This window comes from Periophthalmus magnuspinnatus, chromosome 9, assembly GCF_009829125.3.
Source record: "Periophthalmus magnuspinnatus isolate fPerMag1 chromosome 9, fPerMag1.2.pri, whole genome shotgun sequence".
Classification (NCBI taxonomy): domain Eukaryota; kingdom Metazoa; phylum Chordata; class Actinopteri; order Gobiiformes; family Gobiidae; genus Periophthalmus; species Periophthalmus magnuspinnatus.
The window spans coordinates 32333388-32358543 of record NC_047134.1 but is presented as its reverse complement, the minus strand read 5'-3'; the positions used below and the strand labels follow the sequence as shown (position 1 = coordinate 32358543).

The following is a 25156-nucleotide window of genomic DNA, read 5'->3' as shown; positions in this document are numbered from 1 at the left end:
TACACTAGGCTGTTAAAACACTAACATACTAACATACTATATTGTATTGAGAAACTTACTACTTAATACTGCTATTTATAATCTCACCACTACAACCGCTATCACAATTACTATTATACAATTTATATAATTACTAATACTAACAACTATTACACACTGTGGAGCATATAATAATAATAATAATAATAATAATAATAATAATAATAATAATAATAATAATAATAATAATAATAATAATAATAATAATAATAATAATAATAATAATGCATTTTATTTTTAAGTGCCTTTCAAAACACCCAAGGACACTGAACAAGATAAAAATTATACAAGGTAGTGCTGCTACGTCTGCTACTGCTACTACTACTACTACTACTTACTACTGCTATTAATAATCTCCCTATTATAATCACTATCACAACTACCATTAATGCCATTTCAACAATTACTAATACTAACTACTATTACACGCTGTGTACTACTTCTGCTACTACTACTACTATTATTACTACAACCTGGTTTAGAATTTTGGCTTAGTCCAAGTTTAGACCCATTTAAACCAAGTTTAGAGCGGGATTAAAATGTTTTAGAAGTTTTGTGTATTTAATTTCAAGTTTTGTCATGTTTTTTAAAATATGGAACACATTATATGAACATGAGTAACTTGTATTAGACTGCTTAGACTTCTCCAAACCACATTTACTGGTTGTCCTCACTTTGGCAGTGCGCTGAGGTTCTGAGCAGGCGTTTCTGTGTCCTGGTGGTTGCTTGTGGAGTTATTTGGGATGACCCCTGGAGTGGTTGTGTGAAAAGATGAGCTGAAGGTGGAGAAGGAGCTGTACTGAGGCAGAATACGCATCATGAGGTGTCCCCATGTCGCAAAGTTCATGTTCATCTGAGCCGCGCGCAGGAAGTTTTTACCTGACAGAAAAGGTCAAAATGATCAGCCATAAATGTAAATATAATATATTACACTGTTTATAAGTGCCTCAAGAAATTAAGTTTGTTAGATTACCTGAGGATTACTCAAAGACATGCACAGAAGTACAGTTTATGGGATTACTTTAATTGTAATATTGTATAAAATAATCAATATGTGCTTCTATGTTTTATAAACTGGTTCAAATGGCATCACAGATTAAATGGGTAACATCTCCTCCACAAGCTGCTACACCTACTTACCTCTGCCTCTGAGTAGGTCACTTGACAGCATAAATAATGTCTATGGGCTTTTTACTTTTAGCTCTTCCCAAACATTGCTGGTATTTCTATACCAAAATGTTTTGAATCAATGGCAAGACCCACTCAAATTGCAGTAAGGTTCACAAATATCTTTTAAATAATATTTATTAAAAAATAAAAAATAAATAAATAAAATAATAATAATAATAATAATAATAATAATAATAATGTGGTTATCTGGGACATGATATTGTTTGTTGTATTTCATTGATAATTATGTAAACATGCACCAACAGTCAGCTCTAGTGAGTTACAATATATAAATAGAAGAGCAATCAAGCTAGTGTTTGATAGAGATCATCCGATATGGGTTTTTTTCATGGCCAATGCCGATACTGATTGTTTTGAATCTAGAGAAGTCGTTGGCTGATAAGCTCTGCCAATACTTTCAGGCCGATATGTAGGGCTGATTTTCCATACATTTTGTATTTTAAATTTACTACAAACTTAATCACAGTCCTTTTTTACCACAAACCGTAAAGAGCTGTATAGTCATGTTTAGTTCGGTTAGCTTTTCACAAACAACAACAAAATATTGGCCCAATATATCAGCCAGATATATCAGCCCATCTCTTGTGTTTAATAACACACATTTGACGCCTTGAGGGCAAACTGGAAAGGATCAAATCAGCACTGATATTAATATCAGCATTATATTTCCTACATATTGTCATATTGTCACAGCATGTATCAAACAGAGTGTAAGGAAGGAGCAGTGATGAACCAGTGACAGGTGGAGCATGCGTTTAAATTGGATTCTCACTCAGCATTCTGTTCTAATGTAATGTCTTGTACCTCGTTCTTTTGTGAAGATGCAGCGCTGTCTTCTCACTTTTGGCTGACGTTCAATGATTGTGTCCATAAAACGAAGCTGTAAAATAAACAATACAAAAATAAAAAAATAAAAAATTGACTAATCTTTGATGATACTAAACCTGCTTCATTTGAGTAGATTAACCAAGACTAAATCTCAACTTAAAATTTAGATTTAAAGTGACAATGGGTTTTGACACCTTTAACCTGTGTTTTGTGCACACCGTGTACAATTTATGTTATAAAATTCAACTTTTTCTCTACTTTTCTGTACATTGTGTATATGGTCTTGATCGATTCTTTTGATCCTATTTTACTTCCTCTTTTGTCATACCAATCAATGTCTGCTTGCCAATTGTACAACATATGAAAATGAGGTTGGATGGTTAAATCTGACATGTTTACATGTAGGACTGACACATGTTTATTAATGTGCACAGTCATAACATAATCATACAGTGCTGTGCAAAAGTATTTGCTCCCTTACCGAGTTCTTTTCTTTTATCTAATATTTATGTAAGTTTGCTTGATCTCAAATAGCTAACTCACAAGTAAACACAAAATGCAGTTTTAAGTGCCGACTTTATTTATTAAGGAAAAAAAGCCATCTGAACCTACATGGCCCATGTGAAAAAGTAATTGACCCCTTGAACCACCCTTAGCAGCAACAACTGCAGTCAGGCATTAGTGATAACTGGCAATGAGTCTTTCTCATCGCTGTGGAGGAATTTTGGCCCACTCTTCTTTACAGAATTGTTTTAAATCGGTCACACTGGAGGGTTTCTGAGCATGAACCGCCTTTTTAAGGTCATGCCACAGCATCTCTATTGGGTTCAGGTCTGGACTTTGACTAGGCCACTCCAAAATCCTCATTTTGTATTTTTTTTTTAAGATATTCAGAAGTGGACTTGCTGGTGTGCTTTGGATCATTGTCCTGCTGCAGAACCCAAGTGCGCTTCAGCTTGAGGTCACTAACTGATGGCCGGACATTCTCCTTCGGGATTTGTTGGTAGAGAGCAAAGTTCATGGTTCCTTCAATCACAGCAAGTCGTCCAGCGCCTGAAGCAGCAAAGCAGCCCCAAACCATCACACTACCACCACCATGTTTCACTGTTGGCGTGATGTTCTTTTTATGAAATGCTGTGCTCATTTTACGCCAGGATGAACTCCTTCCAAAAAGTTTAACTTTTGTTCAATCCACAGAATATTTTCCCAAAAGCTTTTTTCCCTTTTTGTTGTTTTTCGTCAGCAGTGCCTTTTGCCTTTGAACTCTGCCATGCATGCCATTTTTGCCTAGTCTCATTCTTATGGTTGAGTCATGAACCTTTTCGAGACTGAGACATGTCAATTACTTTTCTTCTTAACTGCTCCTGAATTTCTTTAGATTGCGGCATAATGTCTTGGGTTCAATATGGCCTACTTCACCTTGTCAGACAGGTGACAGGTAAATGATCTTTTAATTTGAAAGGTCTGGCAGCAATCAGGCCAGAGTGTGGCTATGAAACTGAAATCAGCTTTCCACAGTAATATGATTAATCACAGTTACCTCATCATTTAACAAGGGGGACAAATACTAAGGTTCATGCAAGTTTATATAGTATTTTTCTCTTAACAAATAAAATCACAGAAAAACTGCATTTTATGTTTACTTGGATTATTTTTGTTTAATATTTAAATTTGTTTGATGATCTGAAACAGTTAAGTGTAACACATGCAAAAAAGTAAGAAATAAGGAAAGGGGCAAATACTTTTTCACAGCACTGTATCCTGTTAGATTAAATTATAACTACATTATCCATATGTTGTATCTAATTACTGAAATTATATTAAAGAAAAAATAGCTGATAGCCGCAACGCAAAGTACAAGTAGCAGTAAAAATGCTACATTACTATCCAACATTGTTCAAATTAACAGAATGTAGAATAGAACCACTTTTTTGCAGCCCTCCCTGAATCTCACCTGGACATGGAGTAGTCCCTGTGGCTCCAGAACTACAGTCTGGTGCTGTTTCTCCATTGTTTCCTCCAAACGCAAAAACTTCACCGCACACATAGTCTGAGGGTCCCGGCAGAACACAGCCATCTCCAGCTCACGGGACTAAAAAGCACAAGATAAACATGTTGCCAATGCCACTGAGACAATCACTGTACAGCACCCGGGGACCCATCTTCTCAAAGATCTCAATAACACATCTGAAAAGGCTGTTCATACTCAGATACCTGCTGCATGTAACAGCACAGTCTGATTTATATTAGGTACCGGCCAGGAGGGTTCAACTGCACAGGGTAAGAAATAGCTAGGAAAATAATGTCTCAATATCCAGTAGAGGGTGACTCACTGTGCCCTCTGCTGGCAAGTTGCAACAATGGTGTTCTGAATGCTCAGAAATCAGAGCTGTATTAAACCTTTATTTTTATATAAACATATATGATGCTGTAAAACATGAGACACCAGTGATAATGTGGTCCACGCATTGCATTCTGAGAGCTGGACCATTTGCATAATATAGGATCTTATATTAACTTACTAGATAAACTATCCATCGATCTATTTTCTTCCGCTAATCCGGGGTCGCGGGGGCAGCAGCAGACCCCCAGACTTCCCTCATCCCAGACACGTCCTCCAGCTCCTCCGTTGGGACCCCAAGGCGTTCCCAAGCCAGCTGAGAGACATAGTCTCTCCAGCGTGTCCTGGGTCTTCCCTGGGACCTCCTCCCAATGGGACATGCCCAGAACACCTCCCTAGGGAGGCATCCAGGAGGCATCCTGAACAGATGCCCGAGCCACCTCAGCTGGCTCCTCTCAACTTGGAGGAGCAGCGGCTCTACTCCGAGCCCCTCCCCTGTGGCCAAGCTCCTCACCCTATCCCTAAGGGAACACTCTGGCCACCCTGCGGACGAAACCCATTTCGGCCGCTTGTATCCACGATCTTGTTCCTTTCGGTCATTACCCAGAGCTCATGACCATAGGTGTTGGTAGGAACATAGACTGACCAGTAAATCGAGAGCTTAGCCTTTCAGCTCAGCGCCTTCTTTACCACAACACACCAATATAGCAACTGCATCACTGCAGACGCTGCACTGATCCACCCGTCAATCTCGCTGTAATCATAAATGATAAACTAATCATCTATTGATTCTGAAATGTGGAAATGCAAATTGGGGTATGTGCATGGGTATTTTAAATTGAAAAATTATAGTAAAGCTGATTTTTGTGAATTAGGTTGTCATTCATTTCTTATGTACTCTTATATGGCTTTTATGTGACCCCACAACACTGAACATTAGAAGGAATGTACTCTCTGTTTCTCACCCGCTGCAGTTGTAAACAGAAGGTCTGGTCCCAGGTGAGCTTCCCCACTGTGGCCCACTTGGTCCGGCCAACCACTCTGCCATCCAGACGCAGCACTGCACTCATCTCAGGGGCTAGAACATGCACAGCAGGGACGAGAAACACATTTTTAACACTTTAATATGTCTAATTTTTGTTTATATTATTTATTTATCACTCTAAAAATACTTTTGAAAAGCTTGACAAAATGTATGCATACTCTGCCCTAACAGCATATTATGCTTATCTGAAAACCAACGCTTACCAGGTTACAGAAATAGTAGTATAATAGTATTCCAGTACTTAAAGTTACATGGGTAGTATAGTGAAGGGTTACACCATGCTTGTCTTCATGGATATGTTATTGCTTTATCTAGAATGTTCCACAGTGTGGCATTAAACATATCTATCTCCATGAAGACAGGTGAAGGCAGGTGACGCCATCAGTCCAAGTTCCTGTGTTTTTCCAAGTATATATTTTTTGGGCGTGAAAGTACTACAAAGCAAAAAGCAATAACATTTCTGTGGGGAATAGCAGGTAGCGGACCCCCTGACAGAAAAATGACAGTGCACCTTTAATCTCAATTAGACCAAAACCAAGATCAATACTTTTAGTACACTTTTGTCAACTCAACAAAAACAGTTAGTTTATTAGTTAGTTATTAGTCAAAGTAAAATCATTGTTTTAGATTTAACTATATTCTCATGTACAGTATGTCAGAGTACTTTTTGTATAGTGAAATGGGACAATATGAGCCGCTAGTGATCATCATGAAACACTGACCGGACTGAACAGTTGTGGCTCCATTTTGGGGACTTGTTTGCTGAAGTGAATTTAAGGCGGGCTCCAGTAAATCCTCACAGCTGAGCAGCGTGACTTCAAGTTTACCTGGACAAACACAGACAAATAAGCCTGTCAGTTTTATTTTTGATTTCATTTTGAGCAAAATTGAACAGAATGTAGCCTATTCATTTATTAATTAGGATTGAAAATGGAAATGAAAAGCTAAATAAGAACAGTCTGTTGAAGCACTACATCAGGACTGTGAGCAATGTTGAGCTGTGAAAAACTCCCTGGATTAAACCTAAAAAAAAGACTCGCTGATTTGAATAATCACTACCTAAACCCCAGCACCTGCAGCCAATCATGAAATATTGTTAGTGCAGCCTCTGCAGCTCAGTGAGTGAATTCTGGAGGTTATGAGCTTTCGCATGAACTTAATTAAAAAAGAAACTAATGATTAGTACTTTGAGTGTTTTTTTATTTCAACTAACATAATATGGATATACATTATACATATACATTCATATGTTTGTATTTGAAAATATGGACTAAATACGGACTATTAATGTCCTTGAACGGGGGACCTCCAGATTTGTTCCCATTACATCACAGGCTGTTTGTGTCTGATGTTTTGTTTTGGTTGAACTCTTCCAAAAACACAGATTACACTGGGATTATCGTCAGCGTATGCTCCACTCATGTCTGGCTACAAAATCATGGTGAATGAATATTTTAGTATTTAGTATTTTTGTTAGTACTGGTATGGGGGCACAAGCTTACTTTATATTACTATATTGGCCCCAAGGTTGGATAAACTGATAGAGCTGCATCAGAAAGTCCATATATGAATAACCCCATTGGTTAATAAGATGACAGGAAAGAATAATATGAGTCATAACCAGGTCAAAACAAGAATTGAACCAGGTCTGAAACCATGTCGAAAAGCCATGCCTAAACCCTGTCTAGATCAGGTCCAAACCATGTCCCAAACTAGGTCCTGAACAGGTCTAAACCAGGTCTAGCCAGGTCTAGATTCATACCAGATCTAAACCAGCTGTAGTCCAGGTCCAAACCAGGTCCAAACCAGGTCCAAACCAGGTCCAAACCAGGTCCAAACCAGGTCTAAACCAGGTCTAAACCATGTCTAAACCAGGTCTAAACCATGTCTAAACCAGGTCTAAACCAGGTCTAAACCAGGTCTAAACCAGGTCTAAACCATGTCTAAACCAGGTCTAAACCAGGTCTAAACCAGGTCCAAACCAGGCCCAAACCAGGTCTAAACCAGGTCTAAACCATGTCTAAACCAGGTCTAAACCAGGTCTAAACCAGGTCTAAACCAGGTCTAAACCAGGTCTAAACCAGGTCTAAACCAGGTCTAAACTCTTACCTGTCAGTGAGGCAGGTCTGATGGAGTGATTGGAGGAGGAGCTGGAGAGGGGAGGTTCAGGTTTGTTTTCGTTTTGACTTTCCTTTAAAGAGTCGCTTTCCTTCAGATAATTCTCCAACGACAGATGCAGCAAATCCAGCTTCTGGGAGGACTCCTGCAGCCGGCACTCAGCCTGAGCAGAAAACCAGAAAAAAAGTTACAAATGTTTTTAGAATCTGAATGTATTGATTTTTATTTAAAAGTAAATACAGACTAAACTGTAGCCTGATGAATACCACACAAGGACTAGGACTAAACTGAGACTATAAAAGCACTGACTACATCTGGACAAAATCTGGATCTTGCTGGTTGGTTGTTGATCTTCTTTAAAACATCTTCATAAATGCATAATCTTTATTTTGTATTTGTTTTTACTTTCTTAATCAGGACTAAATCCTCCCTGACATTTATCTCCATTGTGACAAACATGTAATGCCACCAGCGAGGCCAAGTTACATGTCTGATCTGTGGAGAGACAAGTATTTTGAGCAATAAAACACTAATTGAATATACTATCAAGAAATGATGTCCCACCAGAAAAAGTTAATTGAACCTGGGACCTTCTACTGTCTTGTTTTGTAAAATGATGGTATGGTTAAAGCGATTTTGACTGATTTCTCTAAAACATGATGGGTGAAATGTATATATAATTTAATTTTACTCCCTGGGCATGCAGCTATAATGTTAACAAGTGCTTGACCTGTCTAAATTGAACAATAGTTATGATTTGACAAATAAATATATGATTAATTTTGTTAAATTATGGTTTAAACTGCCAGAAAAATATGTTCCTTGTGAATAAACTGTCCCTGAATTTTGGATGGAGTTTTCAGTGTTTACGACATTGAGGGATTCTGTTTTACAGCCCACCACTACTTCATGTAGTTTTGCACTTTTCTTTTGAACTTTTTTACTACAAACTGTCACTTAACCGATATAAACAATGATAAATATTTACCACAGGTAGCAAAAGACGAAGTTCAAATCTGGCAACTGGACAAATCGTTGTAGGAGTGAAGACGTTTCGCTGCTCATCCAAGCCGCTTCTTCAGTTCTGAAGAATTGAATAAGCCACTGATTTGTCCAGTTGACAGATTTTAACTTGGTCTTCTGCTATGGATCAGACCTGGATGACTGAGGGTTTACACAGATATCTCACCAAACCAAGTCAGAATTAGTAAAACATGAAAACCTGTCACACGCACTTTAATGGTTTCTATACCTCCTGTAGTGCCTTGTGGTCCAGTGATGCGATGCCCTGCAGTTGTCTGACCACATCTTTGGCCAGTGCCAACGCGTCTGTCTCTCTCTGGATGTAGTGACGCAGCTCGGCCACACGGGGATCCAGAAAGCTCAGCTCCCCCTCAGACACACCTACAATACACACACATTTATACACTGATCTCAATATAGAAGGTCTGCAACTATTCAAATTAAGCAGAGAAACATTGATTTGTGAGATAATTATGGGCAAAAGACATATGATGCTTTTCTGGGTATTTAATATTGCATAAAAAGATGCATTTTTTTTAGAATGCATTAAAATTGAATGAAGAGGGCCACATTGCATATGAAGAAGCATGTGCGCTTGAAGAAGCATGTGATTTCAGAAAATAGAATGCAACCTATTTTTGAAGCTTGACGTGAGTGTAGGAGTGCATCAGAATATATAGAATGTACAGTGCTGTGCAAAAGTATTTGCCCCGTACTGATTTCTTACTTTTTCTGCACCTTTGTCACTCTTAGTCATTTCAGATCAAGCGAACTGAAATATTAGACAAAGATAACTCACAAGTAAACACAAAATGCAGTTTTAAGAGCCAATTTTATTTATTAAGGGAAAAATAGCCATCTGAACCTACATGGCCCATGTGAAAAAATTGCCCTCTAAACGTAATAATTGGTTGAACCACCCTTAGCAGCAACAACTGCTGTCAAGCATTTGCAATAACTGGCAATGAGTCTTTCATATGACTGTGGAGGAATTTTCACCCCCTTATTTTTGCAGAATAGTTTTAATTCAGCCACATGCATAAACCGCCTTTTTAAGGTCATGTCACAGCATCTCTCTTGGGTTCAAGTCTGGACTTTGACTAGGCCACTCCAAAGCCCTTGTTTTGTTTTTTTAAGACTCAGAAGTGGACTTGCTGGTGTGCTTTGGATCATTGTCCTGCTGCAGAACCCAAGTGCGCTTCAGCTTGAGGTTACAAACTGATGGCCGGACATTCTCCTTCGGGATTTGTTGGTAGAGAGAGTTCATGGTTCCTTCAATCACAGCAAGTCGTCCAGCGCCTGAAGCGGCAAAGCAGCCCCAAACCATCACACTACTGCCATCAGCTGACATGATGTTCTTTTTATGAAATTAAGTGTTCCTTTTTACGCCAGATGTAACGGGCTGCACTCTTTCCAAAAACTTCAACTTTTGTTTCATCCGTCCACAGAAAATTTCCCTAAAAGCTTTGGGGATCATCACGATGTTTTTTGGCAAAATTGAAACAAGCCTTTATCCTCTTTTTTGTCAGCAGTGGCTTTTGCCTTGGAACTCTACCACGTATGCCATTTTTGCCTAGTCTGTTTGTTATGGTTGAATCATGGACACTGATATTTACTGAGGCAAGTGAGGTCAGCAGTTCTTTAGATGTTGTTCTGGGTTCCTTTGTGTCTTCTTGGATCAGTTGTCGTAGTTTTTGTAGGCCGGCCACTCCTAGGAATGTTCACCACTGTACCATGTTTTCTACATTTGTGGATAATGGCTCTCACCATGGTTCGGTGGAGTCTCAAAAATTCTGAAAAGGCTTTATAACCTTTTCCAAACTGAGACAGTCAAGTACTTTTCTTCTTAGCTGCTTCTGAATTTCTTTGGATCGCGGCATAATGTCTTGGGTTCAATATGGCCTACTACAGGTTCTATTTAAATGATCTATTAATTTGAAAGGTCTGGCAGCATCAGGCCTGGGTGTGGCTATGAAATCAAACTCAGCTTTCCACAATAATATGTTTAGTCACAGTTACTTCATCATTTAACAACGGGGCAATTACTTTTTCACACAGGATCATGTAGGTTTGGATAGTATTTTTCTCTTAACAAATAGAATTATCACAGAAAAATGCATTTTATGTTTACTTGGGTTATCTTTGTTTAATATTTAAATGTATTTGATGATCTGAAACAGTTAAGTGTGACAAAAGTAAAAAAGGGGGCAAATACTTTTTCACAGCACTGTATGTATTTATTGTTGTATTTGTTCAATTACCATCAGTACAATGTGTTCCTGGGGCAGCTATGTATCATTTAGAAAAGCCCAGGTTCAGAAACACTGTCAACTTGAGTTTTCACATTTACTTTTAATTTTAATATGTCCCCTTTAACTAAATTAAAAGTAGCAGGTGGACAATATGCCAAAAAATAACTTACCAAGTTTATCTTTATGAGGTAACTACCACCTGCCACCTGCTCCTTCTAAGAGTTCACACTTCCCTGTGATTGATCACTCACTCAAAACATGAGGTCATCCAGGAGTAAAACCCAGGGTCTTCTTGCTGTGAGGCCAGACAAGAGTGGTTGCTACTCAGCCACCATTGTGCCGGACTGCAGACTTTAAAGGACACCTATTCTGCAAAATCGACTTTTCAGAGCTTTTTTGCTTGTTTTTTTTAATAAAAAGTTGCTAACGTAGCTATCCACTTTGAGAGCCAATATAACTCCCATGAATCATAAAAACTAAAAATAGTACAGGGTGAATCATCTTTACTAAGCCTTTAAAAGCACTTACACCACCTAATGTCAGGATCAGATATAGAGACAGCTCCTCACTCACTGACTCTGATCAATATTTCAAAACCCGCCGAGAGCCTCCAGTCTGGAAAATGTCACAAGAAAAGGTCTCCAAAGTATATTTTTATAACATAAAATGAAAAGACGTCATTTTCGATTTGACCTAGATTCAAATCCTCACTGGCCACATTATTGGGTACACCTTTGAACACTTACTGAACCTCTGATAAAATAGCTCTTTGCATTTGTACATAAATTGTACATAAACTAAACTAAATTCAGTACATAAACATTCACTATGGAGATGTTATTACTTTGTCTGGAATGTTCCACAATATACCAAGTGTCTATTCTCATGGGCAACGAAGAAGTGGTGAGGAGAAAGACTGGACTAAACTTTGTCCTGATGTTATTCAAAAACCTTAAAAAAAAAAAAAAAAAAAAAAAGATTCAGGATAAACAAGCTTAAAGTTTCACTATGCAAATGTTTTTTAGTATTTCTTTCTTGTCTTTATGTCTTTAACGTATCTATCTCCATGGGAGCGAGCAGGGGATAACACCAGGTCAAGTTACAGGTCAGAGCTGTGGATAAGTGACCTGATCACAATATGGGGGGATATGTTTAATGTCATTGTGGAACATTTCAACTGAAGAAATAACATCTCCATGGAGACAAGCTGAAAAATTTCATAATGCACCTTGAAAGCAAAAAAGTCTTCTAACCACTTCTAAATAATTTTAGCCAAGTACATGTACGTTTCTCTAAGTCCAATCTACTGAATGCAAGTACTAGTAGCAGTGTCAATACTATTATTAGCTATTAAACAGTTTTTTGTATATTTAGGAGCAGTAGTATTTGCAGTAGAAGCTGTAGCAACATTAGTAGAAGTAGCTATAAACAGCGTATGTAGAAGCATAAAATATTTGCAACATTGTAGAAGAGGTTATTGTCATGATAGTCGTAGTAGTAGTATTAACACTTGTAGTATTGGGCGTGTTCCTTGATGGAAAGCACTTTAGGTGTCCATTAGAGGTAGAAATGCACAGAATAAATGTTTACCATTTAGTAGAGGCAGTGGCAGTAGTAGTTGCCATCACAGTCATAGTAGTAGTGATAATAGTATTAGTAGTAGTGGAGGGTTAATAGGTGAGTGGTTTCTTGATGTAACACGCTTTGAGTTTCTATTTGAGGTAGAAAAGTGCTACATAAATTTGATAGTTTAATTTACCATTTAATAGAGGCAGTGGTAGTACTCGCCATACTAGTAGACAGGGGGGGCAACAGGGTTTGTTGTCCTGAGCCCCAGGGTTTTTAGGGGCCCAGAATTGGACCTTCATCCTATTAATTTATATTAGAGGGAAAATCAGGTGTCACAGTGGGCTGCCTGTGGTCATTGTCTACTCAGGCAAGATACTTCACCTACATTGCCTAGTATGAATAATTAATATTATTATAGTAGCGACAGTGCAGTATTAGTAGTAATAGTGGTGGTAACATTATGATACAGGAGAAGGTGACTGGACCGAGGGGAGTCATGTTTGATTGGAGAGATGAATGACTTACGGACGCATAAATGTCACGATCTGCTATTTATTTGAATGTGAAACACTGAAGACGTTCTAAAAAGGAAAAGGGCTTTCTAAAGGGTATCAACTTTTAACATTTGAGCTCTCCTTAAAATCAGCAAAGCCATATAGATAAATGTATACAGGACGTTATCATTGGACATAGGTGATAGACATGTGCGACATATATTTGGATGTTTAGGTTATGTGTGGACCAGACAGGTGGAATATTAACAGGTGGTATAGCAGGTGTCCTACCACTTTACTTGGGAAAGACACTTCACATATCCTGCCTACGTATGAATGTTGTATGAGTGACTGGTAGAATGATGCATTATTGGTAGTCATAATAGTACAGTCATAATACTAAAATTTCAAACTTACGAATAGACTTGATATTCAACACCAATAGCACAATGATAATAAAAACACTCTTTAGACAGTAGAATGTGATTTTCCACATTATATGGTAGTATTTTATTTTATAATACCATTTGGCCTTATATCTGTGTAATCCCTCAGTCGTCCAGGTAGGCTCCATAGTGGTCCATGGGCGTACACTAGTCTATGTGGTCTTATAATTACAAACAGCCCATGTTTCCCCCTCCCTTAGAATTGCTCTAACCAAATCCCTTCTCAAAAAACCCACCCTGGACCCAGTACCCCTGTCATATTAGACCCATTTCAAATCCCCCTTCATTTCCAAAATTTTAGAAAAAGTTGTTTCCACTCAGCTCCACAGTCATCTCAAATCTAATCAGTCTTTATGGAAAATTCCAATCTGGTCCCCCCCCCCCCTCCCACAGTACACAAATGGCTCTTATCAGAGTCACCTGTGACCTGCCGATGGCCTCTGAATCCGATTCCACGTCACTCTTCATTGTCTGTGTAATCCTTCAGTCGTCCAGGTTTGATCCATAGTAAAAGCCAAAGTTAAATCTGTCAACTGGACAAAAGGTTGTAGGAGTGAAACTGAAACTGAACCTTAAACAGCTATTGTTTACAGCTTCTGTGTAGTTAGCTCCTCCCTTCAGATAGATATAAGGCAGTGTCCACCAGCAGTCTGACCAGAACTGAAGAAGTGGCTTGGATGAGCAGTGAAACGTCTTCACTCCTACAACTTTTTGTCCATTTGGTAGATTTAACTTCGGCTTGACACTGCCATTCACTGATTCTGCTTATATCTCACTGAAAGAACTGAGTACCTGGTCCTGGGGGAGTGCTAATTCCTGACCCCACATTGTCACCTTTGAGGTCCCCCAGGGCTTCATACTTGGTTCAACCGTCTTCACTCTCTACATGCTTCCCCTCGTTGTGTCGTCTGCAGTCACAGAATAAATTTCCACTGCTATGCTGACGACACACAACTCTACCTCAAAGTCACCGCCTCTAGATTCCCCTCTGCCACCGTCACCTGCCTCAGCTCCTGCCTGGATGAGATAGGGGCATGGATGAGCACCTATGTCATCTAGGGTGGTCTGGTAGGGTGTTCGCCTCAGGGCTCCACAGATGGTGGATACTTTTAAGAAGGGTCTAAAGACCTGCTCATTTTAATTTGATCAATGTTTTTATTGTTGTTATTGATGTTTTACTGTATAACTTTGAGATTTGTATTCAAATGTAAAATGCATTATATATAAAATTCATCATTACTATTATTATTATTATTATTATTAACTTATGGGGGAGTTGTATTTTATTGTTTCATGCATGTTTGAGTAATCCTGTATTATCCTCCATTTGAAGCTTAAGTATTCAGAAAAAGAGTGTTTTGGCCTATCGCCTTTCTCCGCCCACTGCTCTGTAGAAACGTAATTATTTAAAAAATTCAGACACTGGGTCATAGAAGTAGGGTTCAAATGTCGCCATCTATGCCACTGTATCAGTCATGCGGTTTAGAACAGAAAGTCAATGGATTTGTTTCTATTAATAAGCTGTTTTAGATCAATACTGGTGTTTACAATGACAAAAGGTAAACAAAATCTATGTATCATGTAGTTTAATACTCAATATCTGAAAATAGCATAATGTCTTCTTTAAAAATAGAATACATCTTTCATAGTAAATATGCTAATTATTGCCATACCTCCTTGTCAAAGCCTGGTCTTGTCAGATCTCAGAAGCTAAGCAAGGCTAGGTCTGGTTAGTAATTGGATGGGAGACCGCAGGGAAAATCAGGTGCCACAGTGGGGCAGCAATCGCTCTAGTGCAAACTGTTGTTGTGTCCTTAGGCCTCACCCACATTGCCTAGTAGAGTGTGAAGTGCCTTGGCTAAGGACACAGCACCAGTACTGACGCTGGTTGAAGGGGGTGATTGGCAGCCTCACAGACAACAAAACAAGTAATAAAAGGGTTAGTAATAGTATAACTATATAAATAGTAGTAAATACATAAATAATTCTTTGTTTAACATTGTATGAATCAGTTTGGAATTTTGTGTGATATATCAAGCATAACCTTAACCCAAGAATGTTTAGTTTGTTGTAAATAATAATAATAGTTTTATTTATATAGCACATTTCATATAGTAAACATAGTGCTAGAGCAAAAAAAAACCCCAAAAACATTAGAATAAAATCACACAATTGTAAATATGTAATAAGTAAGTTAAAAAAGAATTAAAATCACCCAAAGGCTTATGAGAATGAAAAGGCTTTAAGTCTAGTTTTAAACACAGCAACAGAGTCAGCATTTTTATGATAGTTGGCAGAGAGTTCCAGAGGATTGGGCCATAGAACATGAAGGCGCCCACGCCAGATCGGGACTGTATTTGTGGGACTGTTGAAAGAAGAAAGCATAAAAAGTAGAAAAGAAGTACATTAATAATGAGTGAAATTTAAAATGAAGGTATGAGGGTATTAAAAAGGGCCGTACCCATTTTTTTCATATAAGCCTAATAAAGTAAAAATTGTTTTACCTATGACAGATAGGTCATATTGTAAAACTATGAGACCACTGTGCACTGTCCGCATCTAATTATAAGCATTGTATCACCCACAACAGAGGAAGTGTGTTGCATTGAGACTGCTACAGTTTCTATTTGGCAGATTTTATTGTTACATCAGATGCTTTTCCTTTTACAACTTACTATATGACTGGGCCTGGAGTGAATAAGCTCCTATAGTGTGTACAAAGTCTGCAAGATCTGAACCACAAACTCCTCAGTTGTGAACAGAATTCACTCAGTGCATTGGTTCTTACAGCAGACATATTGTGCTTGTGTCTGCTATATCTGACACCTGTGGATCATTATCGTTATCATTATAATCTGCACATTTTAAATCACTATATTCATCTAAAATGACTTAATAAAAGAAACAGTCAGTTGACTTCCGTGCTAGAAAACTGCGGTGCCCAATGGAAGGTGATGTCGCCAAAAACATCATCACAACAAAGCACTGTGTAGCTGTCGGCACCTACAATGGATGGCCGCACATTACGCTAGTTAGCACCGGATTTTTTTTCCCATTTGTAACAAAATAGCTATACGACGCTGCCAGAAAACAAAACTGGAGAACAATGTTAGTACAGACCTAGTGGGCGTGTACCGGTGGCAGTGAAAATAAAGCAATGACATTTTGAATACAGGAGTACAAAGATAAATCAAACATACATGCATACATACAGGTAAATGCGAAGGGGGATCAACTCTAACATAGTTATAAGCTCTGAAAAGTTGATTTTTCACATTCATACACCCGAATACTAATACTACAACTACTCATAATACTCCTTGTTTCAGTACTACAACACATGCCACTGCTACTACTACTTGTACGATTCATGAATTTTAAAACCAGAGGGAAACAGCATCTTCATATTTGGATATCCTGAAAGTCATTTGACATTGACTCAATATCCTCCTGCTTCAGTTCTATTTTCAACCTGGGCTATTTTTAACAGTGAATCTATTCTGGTCCTCCTCCTTATTCAGATGCTCTCTCTTATTTCTGGTAGGTTTGTGTTTAAATGAGTCATGTTTCCTACTTTTTAAGGTGAGAATTATAAATGCGCTGCTTGGTGCTGACAGTAATAGAGACGTTCACACTTCTTTGAAGGATAATTAATCTCTTTAATAAGCTTGTGACCTGTGGAGGGCAATTTAATTCAAGGCAGAATACGCTAAGGGTACAGTGAAAGAGAAATAAGAAGGATTTTAAGGTGAACCGAGGTCAAAATGTAGCTTTATATAGAATTACTGTAGTATTAGACATTCAAAACTCAAAGTTCGGAAATCCCAGTGGGTTAAAGCTTAAAATAAAGTACCTACTCTTCCTATTGATCAGCCCATGTCATGTTCTGAGTGAGTGATAGGAGGATTAACCAATCACAGAGAAGTATGAATTTACAGAAGAAGCTGATAGCATTAATTGGTGGTTTTCTGATTCATACTCCCAGATGGGGGCAAGAGCCAGGTTTCTCTATTGATTACATGGTATTTTCATTAAAAAAATATCCCAAAGGTAAATGCACAAATGTTGAATCTGATCATTCTGATGTGATCAGACCCCATAACTCACACATAAGAGTACATTTGAATGATAATCATTTTAGCTACCCTCCTCTGTACTAAATATTACTGGCCATCAGAATGTTATGATATCATTCAAAATCCAATACCTCTTAAAAAGGTATATATACATTTTGTCAATTAACATTTAATTGGTGGAAACAATTAATACTTTGTTGTTATTGGATGTTAAGTTACAAATGTGGAATTTGCAAAGTAAACAAAAACTAAAGATAGTAAAGATAGGAGATAAATAAGTTACTTAATAAACCATGTAATATTGATAAATTTTCCATAGAGAAACACGGAGTAAACTTAAACTGGTGTTAGATACAGCCAGCACATCAAGACTGCAACTGTAGCAACCTCAAAAGGGTTAAAACTCAAAATAGCACCAAAATATTTTATATCAGAATATCAAGTATAATATCAAAAGTCAACTCAAGTTACAAAATGGTTGGCTATACTACATTATAAAATATGTGAATTGATTCCAAAACTGTTTTATACCAAAGCTGAACTAAAACTACATGAGCATCAACTGGTCAAAACACAATATAACCAAATATAAAGGAGTCCAGGGCTGCACATTATATCACTATCAAATCAAAATTGCAATTCGAGTTGATGCAATTTTCAAATTGGAAAAGCTACAGTTTTTAAGACAATAGAATGTCCTCTGCAAAAACCAAAATATCCTGTCTTTTGAAAGAAAATCTCATAGTGTCTGTAGTTTATACCTCTACAGACATGAAATTCATGGGATTCTTAGTAGTAGAAGTTTCCTTCAGTAGTTCTCCTTCCTTTACAATGTTCACTGCTCTCACTGAACAGAATCCTACTTTTTAAACATATATCGCAAATCTAATTGCAATATTTGTCTGAAAAATTGCAAATAGACAGAATTCTGTTAAAAAAAAAAAGTAACAAATCCCCTCTTTTCTACTGTTGTCCCTAGGCCTGTCATGATAACAAATTATGAAGTTTGATATATTTTGCCTAAGTAAGTATAGATGATAAACAATAATATTGAAACTAACACAAAAACCCAAGAGCAGATTTAAATCACAAAAACTATTCTAAATCTACAATATTGTTAAAAGTCAAAATCATGAGCTGCAGTAAATAAACAGCAGAATGAAACACTTTAGTACTTAGTTTGCAACTGTAATGAGTCATAGAAGTTCCTAATTCAACATTTTATGGCTTAAAACTTTTCCTATAACCAAAAAATAACCCAAATTTCCCAGTAATCCAGATAAAATGTACAGACAGTAATAATACAATACAATAATACAAACAAATACTGAACTATTATCGACCCTTTAGTTGCCTAGTTACCCCACACATATTCTTTAAATCTCAATAAAATAATTAGTTGGCTCACACAAATTTTGGACTCCATTGACTGAAGGACTACAGCCCTATTTCCTACCTTCCTGTCTGTCACCGTCTGTTTCCCCGCGGTTCTCATCATGGTTTCCCTCTTCGGTGTTGCCGTTGACGCCGGACTGGGCCACTTTGATGATCTGGAGGCGGATGAGTTCGATTTTGGAGCGGCTGTCCTGAAGCATCTGCTGAGCCGTGGACAACATCTGATACAAGGATAAGAACAAGCACAAACTGTCAATGAAGGAGCGATCTAATTCTGCCCCCTCTGCAGACATCAGCCCTGTTAACAAGACTGTCAAACGGACACTAACTCTCTTTTCTGTACAAACATACTGACAGAACACATTTTTACACATTTTTGGTATTTAAGTTTATTTACCATTGTGCGCTACAACATGTCTGCTATTTTGTGTACCAGATGAAGATTGACTTGATTAGATTGGATGAAATAGGTAAGGAGAGTTCAAATAGGACCCGGAAGAGATCACAGGATTACTCTAACACGCATGGATGAAATCTAAAACCTCTTCAGGCATGTTTTTGATGAGCAAAAATGTTATAACATGGTAGGAAATAAAAGAAAAAAAGATTTTGCATAATACCCCTCTTTAAACTTACAGTTTAAACTAGAGGTTTACATACACTATATAAAAAGACCCATGCTTGAGTCTGATCAGACTCAGCTTTTCCTGTTTTAGGTCAATTAGGATTACCAAAATTATTTCTATTTGCTAAATCCCAGGATACTGAGAGAAGGATTTTTTTTTAGACAAATTGTCATTGCTTTCTTCAAAGTTAGAAGTTTACATACAGTAAGATTACTATGCATTTAAACAATTTGGGAAAACCCAGATGATGATGTCATGTCTTTGGAAGCTTCTAATTATTTATATGTGCTTATTGGCAACATTTTTAATTTGAGTTAATTAGGGTGAATTAGAGACACACCTGCAGATGTTTTTGAAGGACACCTGAAAGACACTGTTTCTTTGTGTAACACCATGGGAAAGTCAAATCAGCCAAGATAGAGAGAAGAATTGTGGACTTGGACAAGTCTGGTTCATCAATTTCCAGATGCCTGAAGGTGCCACGTTCATCTGTTCAAACAATTATACACAAGTATAAACACCATGGGAATGTCAGCCATCATACCACTCGGAAAGGATACAGGTTCAGTTTCCCAAAGATGAACTTGCTTTGGTCCGAAATGTGCATATCAACCCAAGAACAAAAGCAAAAGACCTTGTGAAGATGCTGCTGAAGCTGGTAAGAGGGTGTCATGATCCACAGTGAAAAGAGTACTGTACCGACATGGGCTGAAAGGCCACTCTGCCAGGAAGAAGCCATTACACCAAAAGAAACATCAAAAAGTCAGATTACAGTTTGCAAATGCACACAGGGACAAAGACCTTCATTTTTGGAGACATGTCCTGTGGGTTGATGGTTCTAAAATTGAACTGTTTGGCCATAATGAGCATTGTTACATTTAGAGGTAAAAGGGGGAAGTCTGAGAATCCCACCATCCCAACTGTGAAATATGGCAGTGGCAGCGTCATGTTGTAGGGTTGTTTTGCTTCAGGAGGGTCTGGTGCACTTTACAAAATAGATGGCATCATGAGGAAAAAATATTATGTGAAAATACTGAAGCAACATCTCAAGACATCAGTCAAGATGTTAAAGTTAAAGTTTGGGCGCAAATGGGTCAATGACCCAAAACATACTGCCAGTTACAAAGTGGCTTAATGATAACAAAGTCAATGTTTTGGAGTGGCCATCACAAAGCCCTGATCTCAAACCTATTGAAAATTTCTGGTCAGACTTGAAAAGCCATGTGTGACCTGCAAACTTGGCTCAGTTACACCAGTTCTGTCAGGAGGAATGTGAAAAAACTATTGTGAGAAGTTTGTGGAAGGATATTCAAAATGTTTGACCCAAATCATAGAGTTTAAAGGCAATAGCACCAAATACTAATGAAATGTATGTAAACTTCTGCCTTTGAAGAAAGTAATGAAACATTATTCTGACATTTAACAAACAGGAATAATTTTAGAAACAGTTTAGTCTGATTTCATGTCAGACAGTGAGAAAAAAAAAAGCATAAGCGTCTTTTTATATAGTGTTTGTAAAGTTTTGGCTCCAACTGTATCTATCGCCACTCAAGTTACAGGTCAGATCTGCTGACGGGCAACCCCACGAACAATAAGAATGTATGTATATCAATTAACTAAAATAAAAAACACCTTTAACAAAACTTCTTGTAGGTAAATTTACTAGTTATAGGGTAGAACATTCCAGGCAAAGGTATAAGATCTCCATAGAGACCAGTGATGTGCCATACTCCAGAAAAGTTACACAGTGCAAAAACGCTCATTTTGTCTTCAGAACTGTCACAACCAAGGTGTAAACAAGGTAAATGTAATGGACTGTATTGTCTTAAAAGCAACCCAAGTTGTAAAAATTCAATGTTGTATAGCCTTGATAAGAGCTTAAAGTCAACTATATCCAGGAATGGGAAAAGACCGCAAGCCTATATGTCCTAATGCATTGTGTCCAACTGTCCACAGGAAACCCTCGAGTGCTTATGTCAGTGTAATATAATATGAGAGCATGGTTTAACACAGTAACAGGACCTAACTGGGGGTCAACAAAGGGAACTGCAAGCCTGTAGCCTTCTCTAGAACATATGTGCAGACTAGAGTTGTCACACTACTTAAATTTCAAACTTGATTTCAATACTAAGGAATAGACTCGATACTCTCACTAGCAATTCCAATACCACTATGATAATAAAAACACTCTTTCTTTAGACAATAGAATGTGGTTTTCAACATTATATAGTAGTACTTTCTTTTATATTCCCATGTGGCTTTATATCTGTGTAATCCATCAGTTGTCCAGGTAGGTTCCATAGTGGTCCATGGGCGTCTACTAGTCTATGTTGTATTATACTTGTTCTGATACAGCTCAAGATCACTCCAAAAGGTATTCAGGAAAGGTTCATTTCTGTCCTATGAATGTAACTTTCTTATTATCAGTACCTGCTCAAATTAGTATTTAGCTTCGATTCCAGTTTTAGTATCTTTTAGTATCTGATTTTCGATATTTTTGACAACCGTAGTATAGAAAAGTAACAGTTTAGTACTGGACATGGACATAGAGAAGGCAGTTATCAGTTCTTTTGAAGCTGCACTGGGTAACTTTTCTGGACGATGGCTTGTCACACTGTTGTCTCCAGGGAGAGGTTATTGCGGTGCCTAGAATGTAGATGTAAATGACTTGATTTGATTTGCGATTTACGTTTTTAAACAACATCTTACACGAGTCCGGAAGAACCGATAAAAAAGACTGAAATGTGAACTGACAAACTAACACAGGAATCAGATTTCAGATCATGCTCGTATAGATCTAGACTACAGGGTAAGCAGTTTTATGCAGGATAAGACAGGACATTTTGTTATTTGTTGTACTTCAAAAACTGCAGCGATTCATCTTGCAGAAATATTCCACAGTATGGCATTAAGCATATGCATCTCCATGAAGAAAAGCAGGACACCAGGCAACTTTATAGGTCAAATTGGTGGAGAGACAAGCCTTCTCATAATAAAATGAGATGGGGTTTTTTCAATGTATCTGTGAGCATCAATAACACCTGTAATTGAATAAATGCGAGATAGATAAGTTTAAAGCCATATCTTAGAACATGTCCAGCAACATCTCCACGGAGACAAGCCCCTCTAGAAAGGTTGTACAGAGCACCTTTAAACTAAAAGTCATTATTATTCATGGACTTGTGGGGCTTGAGGTTAAAAACAAACTATTGAACCAAATCTAGAATTGTTCCAACTTCCTGTCACAATGAATCACTTACATTGATAGGCCTATTTTTGGAATATTTTCTTGGATGCCCTGCCAAACACATCCCTACCCCTTTGTAACAAATAAAGGTCAAACATGATCCTATAAATTAACGGGCTCAAAATGCTATAATCAGTTATAAAATGAAGGCAGCAGAATCATCAGGAAACTCCCCTAATAAAAAGCAAACAGACCTACAAATTCCTGCGTTCATCTCTTCAAGTAGCTGATTGGTCAGTGGTAACAAGTCACTGATGCCCACACACGTGCAATAAAAAAATAACCATGCGCACATCACGTGTTTACAACAGTAGGCACAGTATGACTTTGCAATTCGCCACTCACCTCTAGGACTACGCTGTCATGCCCCGTAGACAAAGTGAAAAAGATCCCGCATTGGCGTCCTACTCGTGTTGCCTTCTCCTCCACAACAAGTCCTCCCCCTGCGCAATTATTATTATTAACAATTTCCTCGTCAAATAGTCCTTGCTACATCTTCACACGCGCTCCTTGACGGCTTCCTATAATAATAATAATAACCGTGCGTCAACAACATCTCCAAACATCCCGAAATGCCACGCGCCTGCCCCGTCCCTCGTTGACCGTATCGTTTTCTCCTGCAATGTGACTCCGTGCGCGTCCTATCCTATCCTCCTATATTATTCTCCAGTGCACGGTCCACCCCCGGCCCCCTCGTCGGTATTGGATGCTGGTGGACCACATGACGCGCCGATGTGCAACGCTGTCACCGACCAAACGCGCACATGCAGGCGATAACGAGACGCGTAAATGCTCCTTTTGGGACGATCCGTGCCAGATGCGGGCGTTTTAGGAAATTTGTCACACCTGTCTGGATAGAAAACCTCCAATTAAAACGATGAAAAAATTAGGCGTGGGCCAAACGCTAGACGCTTCACCTTTGTTGACATTCACTGAATCGATTTGGCTTATAGACTTAGTAAATTAGTTAAATCAATGCAAAAAATATAACTGATTGTACTAAATAATTTATTCTTGATTTTATTTTGCGGACTAAAATGTAAAAATGATAACAAAACTGCAAGAATTTACTGTCACCTTGTTGACATTGAGGGGTAGTTCAAACAGAGTGCAACATTTGCCAGGTTAACCCGCACTATCCCAGACAGAAAAGCTACTAGTGGGTACAAAACGGACATGTCCAAAGAGATGTCGGGTTTCCCTCGCTGCTTGATAGTGTTATGTAATTCAGACACCGTCAAGGACTTGGCACTATCTCCCATCCCACCTTCCATCTCTCTCCCTCTCTATCTCTCTGTTTCTCTCTGCCTCTCTCACTCTCACTCTGTCCCTCTCTCGCTCTGTCTCTCACTCTCTGTCTCTCTCTCTGTCTTTCTCTCTCTGTCTCTCTCTCTGTCTGTCTCTGTCTCACTCTCTGTCTCTAACTCAAAGGTGAACGATGGTCGACAGAGCACACACCAGAAAAACAGAAAATACTCTCAATTTAGGTTATGTAGCCTTTTTATTTGCTTAAAAGAAACAATACGAAAACAAATCAAATTACAAACCCTAAATGTATTTATTTTTTCTTTCAGCTTTGATCAGCTTTGAACTGCATCTTCTTGGCCTCCTGCATCTATTTAGTGCTACAGTGGCCTGATTAGTACTAGGAATATGTAATATTCAAATCCTGGGGTATGGCTGTTTAGTAAGAGTTAATCCATCTGTAGTAATCATGTGCAATACTGTAACATAATATATTATTATTTATTCATGTCCTTATGCCGCACTGTACATAAATATGGTAATAGCCACTGTAGCCTGGTATTTTGCTCTACTTACACAATGTTGTTTTAGACTTAAATAGCCTATTTTAAATAGTTATTTATCTCTCTTTTTTATTGCATTCCCTGGCTGTTCTTGAAGTGTGCATTGCAACACTGTAATTTCCTCGTTGTGTGACAAATAAAGTGTTTTACCATAGGCAACAATTGTTGCATAGAAAAATCCATTTATATCCAAGTAAAAATGTTTGTTGTTCCGTAAAAACACATACAAAAAATTACTAGATAATTTCAGATTATTTATGTAATGGTTTGCTTCAGTGAATTTAGGTCATATATGTGTTATTGTCTTATATCATTTTGTATGTAGGCTGTAAATTTCTCTCAGGTGTTGCGTATAAAAGAAAATAATATAACTTTATAACGACGCTTTCATTTGCATAAGAAAAAGGTAAAGTGATTTTTCTGCGTAAGAAGTTGTGAAACAGACGCTTTACGGTTGGGCTGTGGGACAGACACAGCTTCACTTTTCTGCTTCTGCTCATTACTACTCAGCATCTTTTTAATGCGCCCCTGTGAATCGGCCCGGACTCCACCGCGCCTATTTTTTTACTTTCTACCAACTTTCAAATCACTTCATGAAATCAAATAAAATCGCTTTTAATGTTGCGATGAAAAGCAACGTCTTTTTAAAAATGGGGGC

The 25156-nt window shown here is 37.9% G+C and overlaps 1 protein-coding gene across 1 annotated transcript in view; it reads right to left on the bottom strand.

Moving 5' to 3' along the window:
• The window catches only part of LOC117376203 (serine/threonine-protein kinase N2-like), a 29513-nt gene extending 6191 nt beyond the window's left edge, over window positions 1-23322 (bottom strand). Inside the window, exons 1-9 of the mRNA XM_055224041.1 lie at window positions 23036-23322; window positions 18879-19038; window positions 8815-8966; window positions 7554-7725; window positions 6167-6271; window positions 5365-5477; window positions 4013-4150; window positions 2035-2110; window positions 714-918 (exon numbers count right to left, since the gene is read on the bottom strand). Of these exons, the coding sequence (XP_055080016.1) occupies window positions 714-918; window positions 2035-2110; window positions 4013-4150; window positions 5365-5477; window positions 6167-6271; window positions 7554-7725; window positions 8815-8966; window positions 18879-19038 (1121 nt within the window). The 5' untranslated portion in view covers window positions 23036-23322. The remainder of the gene's footprint in view (window positions 1-713; window positions 919-2034; window positions 2111-4012; window positions 4151-5364; window positions 5478-6166; window positions 6272-7553; window positions 7726-8814; window positions 8967-18878; window positions 19039-23035) is intronic.
• Between the last annotated feature and the right edge of the window lie 1834 nt (window positions 23323-25156).